Raw genomic sequence first — 13,816 nt, 5'->3', positions numbered from 1 at the left:
CAGAGTTGTGCAACCATCACCATTCTAGAATATTTTCATTACTCCAAAAGGAAACCCAGTACTCTTCAGCTATGGCCCCACCATTGCCCCCATTTTTCCTAGCCCTGGGCAACCACCAATCTACTTTCTGCCTTGCTATATATTTGTCAATTCTGAACATTTCATATAAATGGAATAATATAATATATGTCCTCTTGCAACTGGCTTCATTTGGTATAATGTTTTCAAGATTGATTTATCCTATCCTGGAAATAGCATGTATCAGTACTTCATTTTGTTTTATGGCCAAATATTATTCCATCATACGACTATAACATGTTTTTTAAATGTATATATTTAAGGCATATGATATGATATTTTTATATATCACATTTTGTTAATTTATTCATAAGTTGATGAACATTTGGGTTGTTTCCACCTTTTGGCTATTATAAATAATGCTGCTATCAGGCTTTACGTAGAAGTTTCTGTGTGGATGAATGTCTTCAGTTCTCTTGGGTATATATCTAGGAATAGAAAAATCTATTTGTTCTTGCATCTCTTTAAGAATATCAGTAACAATACTGGTAAAGATCTTAAGACATTATTGCACACATTGACTCACAGAAAGTGAGGGGGACAGGAAACTGGTTGGGGAAAAAGAGGCACAGAGAAGCTAACTGTCCTGCCCTGGTCACAGTCACCACATGTACCATGGAGGAGGGAGTCATAGCTGACACTCATGAAAATTAGCCAACAAAACTTTTATAATTTTAGGAAAAAAGATACCAGGGAAACTTTGTTTACAATACAACAGGGGAAGGTTTTTAAAATCCACACACATATTTACACACATCATTATTTTAAATTGATCGGGCTCTTTCTTACCCACTATGTGACTTGTGTCTTCTAATTCTCCAATGAGAACCATGACCCTCCCTCCAGGGGAATTCAGTTCTCACTTCCCCTCATCCTACCAGCAGAGTGGTGACCTTGTAGGGAGCTTTGGAGCTCTGGAAAGTGGAGGCTCTTTAAAGGACATCTCTTGTCAGAGCTGCAGGTCTCAGAGCTCTGTGTGTGGGAAGCATGGCGCTGTCCTGTGCTCTCATACATACCGTCTGGGCACTGTGGCCTGCTCGGTGTCTGTCACCAAGTGTGTGTGTAGCTAAGAGGCTGAGATTGCTCCAGACACCCAGTAAGTTGAACCATATGAAATTGCTAACATGCATTCACTTGTAACTTACAAAAGTGGCCACTTCATGTGGCACATGAGGGTAAACCTGCCAGTCTCTGGTGTCCCCTTCTTTCCTTCCCGTGTTCCTCCCAACCACCCAAATCCTGTGCTCTGGAAAACCTTTCTGACGCTCCAGCCCTGCTTGGTCTTTCTCACTCAGCCTTCCAGTGTGGTCATTTTCTACCTGCTCAATCTGGTACCTGCAGGCATGAGAGGGAGAAGCGGGGAGAACACTGGGCTGGAGGTCAGGAGACTGAGGCATGGGCTCTGGCTCCCTCCTCACTGACTATCTGCTCACTGGTCTCCCTGCCTCCAACTTGCCCCCTCCAATTCATGCCCCCGATGAGCACAGATCTACTCTAGCCACCTTAAACGTCAAATCTTGCAGTGACTTCCTGTCACCTGATACCTAGAACGGACAGACTCCCCAGATTGGCCAGAAGACACAACTTCAGCTCCTGCCACTTGCTTTTTGCCGCAGCCAGGGGTAACTGCTTGCAGTCCCCTGCAGGTGTGCTCTCACACTGCTGCGCCTTGGCACCTGCTCTTCCTCCCTTGGAAGGCGTGTGCACCTCCTTCTCTAAGCTACCTCTGACTTATTTTTCAAGACCATCTCCCAGGCGTCTTCCCTGGGCCTCGGGGCTGTGTTAGGAGCTCCTCCTCTCTGCTCCCATTTCCTTGTGCTTCTCTCTCTCCTGGCCCTCATCATCTGTATTTTAATGGCTTCTTTGCATATCTGTCCCTGTCTGTCTCCTTCTCTAGGCTGTGGACTCCTGACAGTATGACCTAATTCATCCGTCAATCTTTGTCGTCAGGATAGGAAGAGACGACAAACTCTCCTTTAACAGAACCAAGCAGGGGTGCCTGTGCCTCCCTTTCTTCATTTGCTGGAAATGGCTCAGAAGCTTAGATCTTGTGCCCTGGCCTTCTCTAAGTCTCATTTGCCTCTTGAGGACGAGTAGATTGGTTTAAGGGGTCTTTCAAGTCTTGTGGTCTAAGAAACTGGGATATCAATCCTCACTCTTCCAGAGACAGACACAGGGATCCTGCGTGGGTCCAAGGACATAGATAAGAGGGGATTACTTAAATGGAAGATTCCAAGGAATTTTAAGGCTTTCTTTAATTTTCTTTTCGTTTTCAGTTGATGTTTGCAGAGCACCTACCAAGCGAATCCCAGAGCTACGCGTGACATAAGGCTGCACACAGCAGCTTTCTGAATTTTGTATGATTGCTACCTCCCCAGTCCAACTCCTGCCCCTCTCGCTGTTCGCTCCTGCCAGGATCTGTGGGACGGATGCGTTGGGCGAGGCTGGTCCCCAAATCTGTCGCTGCCACCCAGTCCGCGTCCGCCGCCGAGCCCGCGGAGGTTGGCCGAGCCGGTCCTTAGCCCGGGCGCCCTCTGGCGGCCGCACCGGGAAGCTGCGGCCCGGTCGCGCCTGGCGAAGGGGAGGAGGGATGGCGGGGAGAGGCGGAGGCGCGGGCAGGGGAGGGGAGGAAAAAGTCGCGCTGGGAAGTTTGGAAAGTTGGGAAGTGGCTGCTGCGGGCTTCGTCTCCCTCCGCGCGTGTGTGAGGGAGCGAACGAGGGAGCGAGCGAGCGCCTGCCATGCCCATCAGACCCCGCCTCGCCGCGCCCGGGCGCGGAGCTAGCCCCGACTCCCTGCCGCCCGGCCCGGCCCCGGCCCCCCGCCCCCCCGCCCCCTCCGCCCCCTCGCCAGGTCCTCCCCTCCCCCGCCCCAGCGGCCCCAGCCCCCCGCCCGGCCCGGCTCCGCGCCGCTCTCCCGCCCTCCTCTCTCCCTCCCTCCCGGCCGCGGAGCAGCATGGCGGAGCCCGGGCAACGGCCGCGCGGCCGCCCGCCGCCCCTCTGAGCCGGGCTCGGGGGCAGTCGGCCGCCCCAGAGCCGCCCCCCACCCCTGCCGCGCCCGCCGCCGCACTTGTCCCACTGCGCGCCTCCTGGAGCGCCGCGCACCCCTGGGACCCTTGCGCGCCCCGGGTGCCCAGCATAACCCCGGGACCCTCGCGCACCCCGGGTTCTCGGTTCTGCCCCAGGAACCCCGCGCGCCCCTGGACCCCGACGCAGCTCCGGGACCCCGCGCGCCCCCGGACCCCAATACGCCCTCAGAACCCGGGGGCTCGGCCAACGAGGTTGAGCGCCCGGGGGAGGGGCCCAGCCCTAGAGGGTCCCCCTCTTCCAACAGACGGAGTCCCGCCCCAGAGAAACCCCCAGGTCCGACAGGGACAGTCAGCCACGCCCCAGAGGGCGCCCAGCATCCTGCGGCTGGAGCCCCGTGCTCCAGAGGAAACTCCGTGCCCAACTGGGGGCTCCCCGCCCCGCTGAGGGGCGCAGCCCAGGAGGGTCCCCCGCGCCCCGCGGGCCCCGGCAGGATGCACGCCGCCCTGGCGGGGCCGCTGCTCGCCGCCCTCCTCGCCACCGCTCGCGCCCGCCCGCAGCCCCCGGACGGAGGACAGTGCCGGCCGCCCGGATCGGTGAGCGAGCGCCTGCCCGGCCACTCTCCCGCCTGCCTGGGTATTCCAGTCCCGTGGGACGAAGGTTTGGGTCCTGCTTCCGCACCCACCTTAGCCCACCCGCTCCACCTCCACCCGCCGGGCGCAGCCTGGGGCGCCCTTCCTTCGCTCCTGCCTGCCCCGGCTCCAGCTCCAGCTCCGAGCCAGGAGCGAGAAGGGGCGCTCCCTCTCCGGTTCCTTCTCCACACGCTGCCGCTCTCGTGCTCTCCTCTTGACTTGTGGTCCTGCTTGGACGCCTCCTCTCTCTGTGCCCCTTTTTGTCTCTCCTTTCTCATATTTTTTCTGTCTTTACCTTTCTGGTCTCTCTGCCCGCTTCTGACTGTGTTTTTCTACCATTCTTTGCCCTTCTCTTGACTTCCGTCGAACCCTTTTGCTCTCCCATTCACACACACTGCCCCCTCCCAGGCTTCCCTCTCTCTCCCTGCCCTCCCACTCTGACCTAAGACAAACTTTCTCCCTGTTGCTGGTTCTCACCTCCATCTCTGCGGCCCAGGCTCCCACCACCTACTCTCCCAAGCGTCCATATTTCGTGAAAAGAAGGAAGATTTCAGAGGAGAGGAAAAGGCAATGCCAGGACATACTGGCCTAATATTTTTTGGGGTCGAGTAATTACTGGTTCTCCTAATTTTCCGTCCAAAACAAAGAACCTCTTTATTTCCTTCAGTATCTTTCCCTCTAAGTGTAAATTAATGCATTGACAGTAACCCTGAATTGGAGGCCAGGAGACCGTAGGGTCTGGCTGCTGTAGGTATGCTGCCTGTTAGCCCGGAATTCGCTGACCTTGGGCAAGGTGCACCTCCAGCGGCCTGCCTTGTGCACAAACAGGGAGCTCGTTGGCTGGCTGGGCTCTCAGTCTATCGCCAACACGCTGGGATTAACAGTTTGGGGTTGTTAGTAAAGTAAGGTACTGTTCTCCTACAACCCACCCATCGCAACACATACTTTTCATTTGTGCCAGAATCAGGCAGAAAAGTGTTATGAGTTGGTCTAAAGCTTGCAAGTGGTCAGTAGGCACTCCAGGGATTTTTCTGGATGGAAAATGGCTTTGCCTAAGAGAAATGAGAGTCCTCTTCTCATGCCCTTTATGCCTAGCCCTGACTTGGATCTGTAGAAAGGACCCCTGTCTGCATGCCTCTCTTCAGCTCCTACACACACACACACACACACACACACACACACACACACTCCCCTAAGTCGGAGCTTAGGTCATAGAAAATGACCAACAACTGGGGTTGGAGATCAGGTATACATTTTTAGGGGAGGAGCCTGGAAAGTACCCAGAATATGTACATTTCTTGGGACTAATTGTAATGGAATCCTTTCCTCCCAAACCAGATTCTGAAACTTGACTTGGCCTTGCAAGATTTTAAAGCACTTTCTCATCTGTGGTCTCAGCTGGTGGAGCAAAGTAGCTGACACCCCAGACCTGCCCTCCAAAAAGAAAAGTGTATTCACCGTGATGAATGTGAAGTAGCTGTTTAAATAGGTGTGCTATTTTTAATAGGTGTTCTGCTTTCAAAGTGCTCTTGGCTTGTATCTTCTAATGGTTGGATTTAAAAGTTATATGACTTCCTCCCTTCTTGCCAGAGCAGGACTCTTGGTCCCCCTTTCCCCACCCTCCACATGAAAACACCACTGGTGATGGTTTGACTTGGCCAAGCATGAATATTCTCAGGTGGTGTGGCAGTCCTTGGCACTCACAGCGAACGCTAATCATGAGAGTTTCCCTTCATTGCTGACTTCCTCTGTGCCTGGCACTGCTCTGAGGGCTTAATATACATACATTGTATCTTTTAATCCTCCCAACAACCCGAGGTAGTTGCTTTCACCCGCATTTTACAGATGAGGAAACTGAGCCTGTGGGAAGTGAAATGATTCACTCAAGATCATACATCTAAGACAGGGCAAAGCTAGGTTTTCAATGTGGGTCTTTCAGGCTCCAAAGCCCTGGCTCTTTACCACGGCCTGTGTATGGTCTCTGCCTCCCATCCCCACCTCCCTCTGCAACGTGCCTCTGGGCTACCCTGACTCTACTCTGTTGCCTTCGGCCTCACTGCCTTGCCTCTCCTCTACTCCTGCAGCAGAGGGACTTGAACTCCTTCCTGTGGACGATTCGGCGTGATCCTCCGGCCTACCTGTTTGGCACTATCCATGTCCCCTACACCCGCGTCTGGGACTTCATCCCGGACAACTCCAAGGCAGCCTTCCAGGCTAGCGCCCATGTCTACTTTGAACTGGACCTGACAGACCCCTACACCATCTCGGCCCTGGCCAGCTGCCAGCTGCTGCCGCACGGGGAAAACCTGCAGGATGTGCTGCCCCACGAGCTTTACTGGCGCTTGAAGCGCCACCTGGACTACGTGAAGTTGATGATGCCCTCCTGGATGACGCCCGCTCAGCGGGGCAAGGGGCTCTATGCTGACTACCTATTCAATGCCATCGCGGGCAACTGGGAGCGCAAGAGGCCCGTCTGGGTGATGCTCATGGTGAACTCGCTCACAGAGAGGGACGTGCGCTTCCGCGGCGTGCCCGTGCTCGACCTCTACCTGGCCCAGCAGGCTGAGAAGATGAAGAAGACCACAGGGGCTGTGGAGCAGGTGGAGGAGCAGTGCCATCCCCTCAACAACGGGCTCAACTTCTCCCAGGTAGGCATGCAGTGCCCCAGCCCGGAGCTGACAGCCCTGGGTGCCTGGGTCCTCTTCTCTGATTGTCTTTCTTCTCCGAGGGGGAGGGGAAGGCAGCCAGAGTCAGGTCCTTTTTCTGGAAGGAGAGGTTCTGCTGGGCAGCGAGGCAGCACCTGGCTGCTCTGGTGGTATCAGTTGAGAGTGGCGTATACTGGAATTTGGGGTAGGAGTCTGAGTGTTTGCTTCTATTTCAGTAGTATTACATGTTGGGGATGTACACTCCTCACCTGCTGTGCTTGCCTGGGCAGAAAGAATTTCCCTCAAAGCATCAGAGTGATCAAAAACAAAAAGAGGGGGCTTCCGGTTTGTGTCAGGCCTTCCTGAGGCCCTGGAGGCTGTATTGAGGCTGGTGTGTGGACAGTGCCCAAGAAAGCAAGAGGAAGGCATAGCTCCCGGGGCTGAGCCAACAAGGAGTTGGCTGGGACCTGGAGACAGCAGAGTGCCGCTTGCCATTTGAGGTTAAGCACTGTCAGTTTCCTGGTTCTGTGCAAAGCTCTAGGTGACCCTCGGACTGCCTCCCTAAGGCCAGGAGAAAGTAAGCCAGGAGAGTTTTAAGGTTAATAATTTCAGAGAAGCGTGTTCGCTTAAAGGTTGACTGTCCTGATTTCTGAACCTCAGAAGTAGGAGAGAAGGGAGGGGCTTAAGAGGTTTAAAGTCTCTGGCTGCCAGAGATCTGATAGAGCAAAATGTCATTAAAAGCCCTTTCTCCATGGGCAGAGGTCACTTGCTACTCACTGGCCCCAAACTCAACTCTGAGACCCTGGGAACAATGAGTTCACATCTGGCCTTGAGAACGGGGCTGTCAATCCCAGGATGGGGACTCCTTCAAGGAGGCCCCAAGATGGGGCTTGGGTCAATTTCCCGAGTGAGGCATGGCTCAGAGACGTGCTGTCCATTAAGGAGACAGCCTCATAAATTGGCTGGACCAGAAACTACCACTGGAATCAGACCTACTTGCTGCTCCAGAGATGTTGCAAGCTCTTCACCAGGGAAACAGCGGCAGAAACCGATCCCCTTTCCAAGATCTCTGGCCTTTGTTTTTCCAAGGGAAATGCAATATTGTCCCTGGGGAGGTAAGAAGCCAGATTGATTTGCCGGCCAAATGAAAGGCGGGTTTGTCGGTTCTCCTGCTGGCTCTCCCATAATTGTGGAGTCCTTACTCAGAGGGCCCCAGTGGCAGGAGTATTGGGGCAGTTAGTCACGCCCTGCAGGGTTCTGACTACGCCTGACTCCTTCTCCACGGGGGAAAATCCTGTGTATTCTCTGGCCCAGTGCTGATTCCTCTGAACATAGCCGCTTTCTCCCTCTGAAGTGACTTTTCCCTTGCCAGCCTTGGGAGCTGAAATTATCTGTGTCGGGACCCCTGGCGCTCACCGCCCATCTCATTTCGGAGGCAGGTTTGTGGGAGGCCTCTCTGTTCAGAGGCCTAGGTCTGGCCTCGATATCTTTTTTGGGATGGGGAGGTGAGGTGTCCACCGCCACTCTCAACACTCTCTTTGCACCAGCCACAGAGGAATCCGACAAAGGCTGAAGGGAGTATACATAAACTCTGGCTAAGCAGCCCCTGTCTTTAATCCGTCTCTCTTAAAACAACAGAACTATCTTTTTTGGGGTCGGGAAACACTGCTGTTCAACCAAATGATGGCTTTGGTAGGGTGAAACATTTGCTGGCAAGTGTGTGTCAGGTTATGTTTTAGGAAAAGTTACTGAGAGCCATTCATCGGCTAGGAGGGAGCCTGCTGACAGTCTCCAAAGCTCATGTTTGAAGATCAAACAGACTCCAATCTCTATTTCAAAAATGTGCCCACCCCATCACCAGCCTGGGCCCACTCTTAAAATTGTTCTTGGGTCCAGCTCCTCAAAAGAGCTGCAGAAAGCAAGTCCCAAACAAAAGAAAACAGAACTCCTCTTAGTTGCCTAATCTCCATACCCTTCACCACCTGCCAGAGTGTCCAATCATGCCAATTTGTCCTGTTATCATTTTGTAGGGAGGCGATGAAATCTCTCCTCCATCCCCTTGGGCAGCCTTGGACTAAATGGGAAGGGTGGGATTCTGGAGCCTAGGCAGATGAGGTCATTAGGGATCCAAAAATTCAAAATCAGAAATGCAACAGCCTTCTCAGTAAAATTGCATGCACGCGTGCACAGTTTGATATGAACATCTGTGATGCATTAGTGTACTGAAATATCTGTTAAGTGCATCAGATTTTTATTTTTTCTTTCCTTGCAGCATTACTGTTATTGCAAAATATTTGGGTTGGGGGGGCAGTGAGAGAAGCAGGCGGGAAAAATAAGGCTTAAAAGAGTGTCTTTTTGTTAAGATCTGGGATTTTAGTATTAATGTTGTTTTTAAAATTTTTATAATTTTTTCTGGACAGAAATACCATGATTTTGCTTGTTAAATGGAGAAAGAAAGCTTAAGTCTTGGAACCCCGGAAAAAGCTTCTTCCACCTTTGCGCAGCTTGGAAGATCAGGTCTATTGTTAGGTTTTGGTCTTTGATTTCAAAATAAACTGAGGGTGGGAGACCCAACATCACCATGACTTCGCTATGTGACCTTGGGCAAGTCACTTCCTCTCTCTGGGCCCTGTTTTTTTGGTCTGTGAAATGAGACACTGAGATGAGGTCATCGTTCAAGCTCCTTGCAGCCCTGACATTCCATAGGATGATTCTAATCAATTCCACGTGCCAGGCACCCTGCAGAAGGCTCCACACGCTTTTCCATTGCATTGAATTCTCATAACAACCCTATGGCTTTCTAAAGTGGGCATCCAGAAATGTTGAACGACTTGCCCAAGGTCACGTGGCTAATAAGGAACAGAGCCAGTCAGCCTGACTCTGTATGAAGGATGTGTTCTCCCAGCTTCCCCACACTGTTTCTCTAGACTTCCTCCTGTCTAGGTATTTGATATCTTCTGTAATCATTCCTTAGTTCTTTCTTCTGTCTCTCTTTCCTCTTTAGGACTTGAGGGCTTAACATTTTCTTTCTTGGAAAATTTATACTTGTAGAGATATTATTTCCTTCGGCTGTGAGGCTGGTAGTGAGGCAGGTCTCTGAAGGTTTTCTTGATGTATTGTAGACAGCTCAGCACAGTGGGCTGGAGATAGGAAACTTGCTTCCAGGTGTCAGTCCCAGCCTCAACACTAAAACCAATGACTTGTATATAATCTTGGGCAAGACTTGGTATGCCCACCCATCCAGTGGGGCAGCAATTACCAGTCTTTCAAAGTTGAGCTGGTTTTTGTGGGGACATGAGAAGACACTACCTGTGGGAGGTTGTTGATGGGTTAAAACGACTACCTGGATGTTGGTTTTGTGCTTGGCAAACAGTCTAGGCTGGCTCCAGGGCAGGGAAAGAGGAAGGCTGCATGGGAAGTTGCCACTCCCTTCTCCCACCAGCCATATCCACTCCTCATCCCTTGCTGAACGTAGTAAAGTTGGAGTATTAGGAGGCGGTGAGCCCCTGCCCTTGGGGGCCCGAGGATGCCTAAGTCTTGAGTCCAGATCTTATGACAAACTTGAGACCTGCAGATTTCTATCAGCTCTGCCTGCTGCCTCCAGGGACTGGTACCGGCTGCCACTACTTCTCCCTCTAGGGGACCTGAGTCCTTCCCTTCAACTCCCTGCATGGCAGAGTCAGAGACACTGGATGAGACCTCAAAGTTACATGGTTCTCTGAGGTATAATGAGAAAACAAGGACTCTGCTATTCTGTACTTTACCAAGCATGCGAGCATTACCCGTCTAATATGTGTAGCGCCTGAACACTGAAGTGTGCCTGCCAAAGGTATGCAAAATGTTTGTAAAATTCTGCAAGTCCCTCACTTAAGGATTTAGAAACCACAATACCATTTATTGAGTTTTGTCTCTATTCAGGGTGCTGCATTAGACCTCATAATTACATTGTCTCTAACCCTCACAGAGATGCAACAAGGTTTATTATCGTATTTATTTTTAAGACCATAAATTGAGATCTGAAAAGGTGAAGTCATTTGGCTGTGATTACACAGACAGGCCAAGTGGACTCAGTGTTCAAGCTCACGTGAGTCCATTACCACAACCCCTGCTTGCCCAGGGTCTGAAAGATGACCTGGTTTTTATTAGATGACATTTCTGCTGAATTGTGTGTGTGTGTGTGTGTGTGTGTGTGTGTTGGAATGGTGGTAGATCATCATTTCTTGCCGAAAAAGAAAGAGAGAGAGAGAATTGAAAAGTGCTGGAACTGATTTTCTCCTTGACTTATAAATTGGATCTCAAGGTGATTCTAAAATAGGAGTTCTCAAAGACATTCTGGGCATGAGCTACTCCCAGGGAATATGTCCCCAACTTTCTAAGCCACTGCTATGAAGACATACACACACCCCCACCCCCAATATAGGCTAAGCCTGCACAGTTGAATAAAGATCTCCTTGGTTTATAGTCAGAGCTCCTATGTCTACACGCTGGCGGGGCCAGCAGGTATTAGTAAGTGCTCAGTAAATATTGGGAGCATGAATGAATTAAGGAGCAAATGGTCAGAAATCATGATGTGACCATACCTGATTCCGTTCCACCATGCAGTGCCATTGAAGGAATGAACGATGAAGAAAAGTATAAATCACAGCGAGGAGCCCCCTTCTGAACTTTGAAAGCTCCTTTCCGTCCTATAAGGATAAAAAATGTCAAAATTATCATGTAGGCTGCTACAGCAAAATACCTTACAGTGGGTAATTTATAAACAACAGAAATTATGGCTCACAGTTCTGGAGGCTGGGAAGTTCAAGATCAAGGTACCAGCAGATTTTGTGTCTGGTGAGGGCCTGTTTCTCATAGGTGATGCCTTCTGTGTATTTACATGGTGGAAAGGGTGAACAAGCTTCCTCTAGCCTCTTTTGTAAGGGCCCTTATCCCATTCGTGAGTGTAGAGACCTCATGAACTAATCTACTCCCAGAAGTTCCACCTCTTCAGATCATCACCTTGGTGGTTAGGTTTCAACATACGAATTTTGGAGGGACACATACATTTGGACCACAGCATAGGCAGGTCATATTCAAAGCAGGTTCTAATCCTGATCCTGTTAGTACCTTACCTGTGACTTTGGGCCAGCCCTTTTCCTCTCTAGGCCTAAGTTGCCCCCTTTGTCCCATGAGAGCGCTGGGCTAGGTGATTTCCAGTGTTGGCCCAGGACTGACTTCTGTGATGTGTGTCTCCCATATTTTGGAGAGCTTAGGCCAACCAAGTCTGAAATTTTGAACCTGAGTTATCTGTAGTTGGGAGGGGCTGGCAGGCTTGTCTTTGGCGGTTGCTGCTGATACCTATTTGTCCAGAGCCTGTTGGTTCCAGTGGGTGATCCTGCTGCCAGGCTTCAGACAGGAGAGCCCCAGCCTGTCACGGCACAGGCTGCTGGACACCCACCCAGCCTCAGCTACTCTCCCTCATTGTGACTCTTCTCCCTCTGTTGCTCCTCACTCATTCAACCAGAGCACCTCACTGTGTTGTGCCAGTTAAGAGTCTGGGAAGAGACTTGGAAATGTGTCTTTGCCTGCCGAGAATTCATTACCTGAGTGTGCACCCCATTGCTTTTATGCCCTGAGAGGTGGGTATTATTAGCCCTGTTTGCAGCATGGAAACTGAGGCACAGAGCACCTGAATATTAGTCTCTCCCGTGCCCTGGTTCTCCACACTTCAGATAGAGACCCTGTTCTTTCTTCCCCTTTCGGTTGTATGCTGCCACCTTTCAGAACCATTCTCTAATTTCCTGTCCTCCAAGAATGGCCATTCTTGAGTCCTCCAGCCCTCTCTGGGCCTCTGTGGCAGCCCTGGAACCCACAATGTTATACCTTGTCAGATCTATTGTCAGATCTATGTGCCCTCCTTAGAGTAGAGGGAGCAAGCCTCCCCTGAGGCCCCAGACACCCCTGGAGGACCTCAGACCATGCTGAAGCCTTTTCTCCTAGGAAGTCATCCACGGAGGGAGAGCCCCACCATCATCGTGGAATTAAACACAGGCTGGCATCACCTACACCATATACCTCCAGAACCTGGACTGAGAAACAGACTTCTTCTGGCGCGACCTTCACCTTGTGCTTCTGCAGTCTGCCACACCCACTGTGTCTCCCCCACAGAGCCATCTGGTAAGGAGCTGCTCAGCAAATGTCCATCACCGGGTGTCCCCCAGCAGCGACCCCTGGGCATGTGCTCACTCAGATTATTTCTGTGCCCAGATGGCTGTTTGTGAAGAACCCTTGCAGGCATGGTGAGCTCTGTCCATCTACTCTCCATGACCTGGTTCATTCATGTCTTAATATTTAATATATTATCTAAATGTAGGGGGAAACACACGCAGAGGCAGGCGCACAGGATAGCTTACGCACCTCCACCAGAGGAGAGGGAGGTCCTAAAGCTGGAGGTGACCAAAATGTCATGAGATATTCTAGTCTCAGAATTGGAAGTTCACAGCAAGAAGACTTCTAGGCTCAGAGAATCTCCAACCATAAATCCAAACTCTGAGGCTCAAGGAATCTAGGAATGGTGAAATCTCAGAACATTAGGCTCAGAGACATTTTGGGACTCGAAGAATCTTCACTTCATGAAATCCTAGCCTCTAAGCTTTGAAGAATTGTCAGCTCGTGGACACAGACTTCTAAAATCTTAAAGTTGGAAGGGGCCAGCTCTCAAGAATTCCAAGAAGCCTCATCCGCAAACATGTTGTCTGATCTTCCCCCAACCCGCTCTCCAATTCCAGGCCAAGCGGAGAAAACCTGACCGGCAAAGCACTTTCTGACGGAGATAAAAATGGGAGCGTGCCTTTGTTAATAGTTCCCATTTGGACGTCTCTCAAAGCCAGGAAGAGGTCGCCTGGTAATGCAGCTTTCCTAGGGAGGAAACAAGAATGCCGGCGTGAGCGCCACAGCCTGCCAGCCGGGCTGCTGACGTTCTTTTCCCCTTGAGTTTGCTTCTAAATATTATCCACTTCACTCCCTTTTATCTCCCATCACTGGCTCTCTGTCCGCCCACTTAATCCACAGGCAGCCGGTGGCCGAGCCTTCAGTTCTGTTCAGCGGCTGCCAAGCCGTCTCGCTGAGCAGCTCCTCCAAGATCCGCAGGCTTTTAAATCTGTGCACTATATCCGCTGGAACACAAAACTGTTGCCCCAAGCTTGGAAACACTGTTGCTTCTGCTAGGCCCCCTCCCTCTTTAGGAATTTCCTCCTTTTCTATTCTATTTCTGAATCCTGAGATTTTTCAAGGCTCAGCTCAAAGCCGTACCTCCTCCAGGAAGTCTTCCTAGAATGTTCCCAGGTCTAATCCGCTCGGAAAGACTTGGGCCAAAGCTTTACTTAATGACCCAGCCACATATATTTTTCCCCTCTGTGGAATTATTTACGGCATTTTATGACATTCTTTCAGCACTTGT

At 51.1% G+C, this 13,816-nt stretch overlaps 1 protein-coding gene across 1 annotated transcript in view; it reads left to right on the top strand.

The window, feature by feature from the left end:
• Positions 1-2,999: 2,999 nt before the first annotated feature.
• Positions 3,000-13,816, top strand: part of TRABD2B (TraB domain containing 2B) — a 243,874-nt gene continuing 233,057 nt past the window's right edge. The window contains exons 1-2 of the mRNA XM_032160781.2: positions 3,000-3,697; positions 5,818-6,381. Of these exons, the coding sequence (XP_032016672.1) occupies positions 3,596-3,697; positions 5,818-6,381 (666 nt within the window). The 5' untranslated portion in view covers positions 3,000-3,595. The remainder of the gene's footprint in view (positions 3,698-5,817; positions 6,382-13,816) is intronic.

This window comes from Hylobates moloch, unplaced genomic scaffold, assembly GCF_009828535.3.
Source record: "Hylobates moloch isolate HMO894 unplaced genomic scaffold, HMol_V3 SCAFFOLD_8, whole genome shotgun sequence".
NCBI classification, from domain to species: Eukaryota; Metazoa; Chordata; class Mammalia; order Primates; family Hylobatidae; genus Hylobates; species Hylobates moloch.
This window is presented reverse-complemented; position numbering and strand designations above follow the sequence as displayed.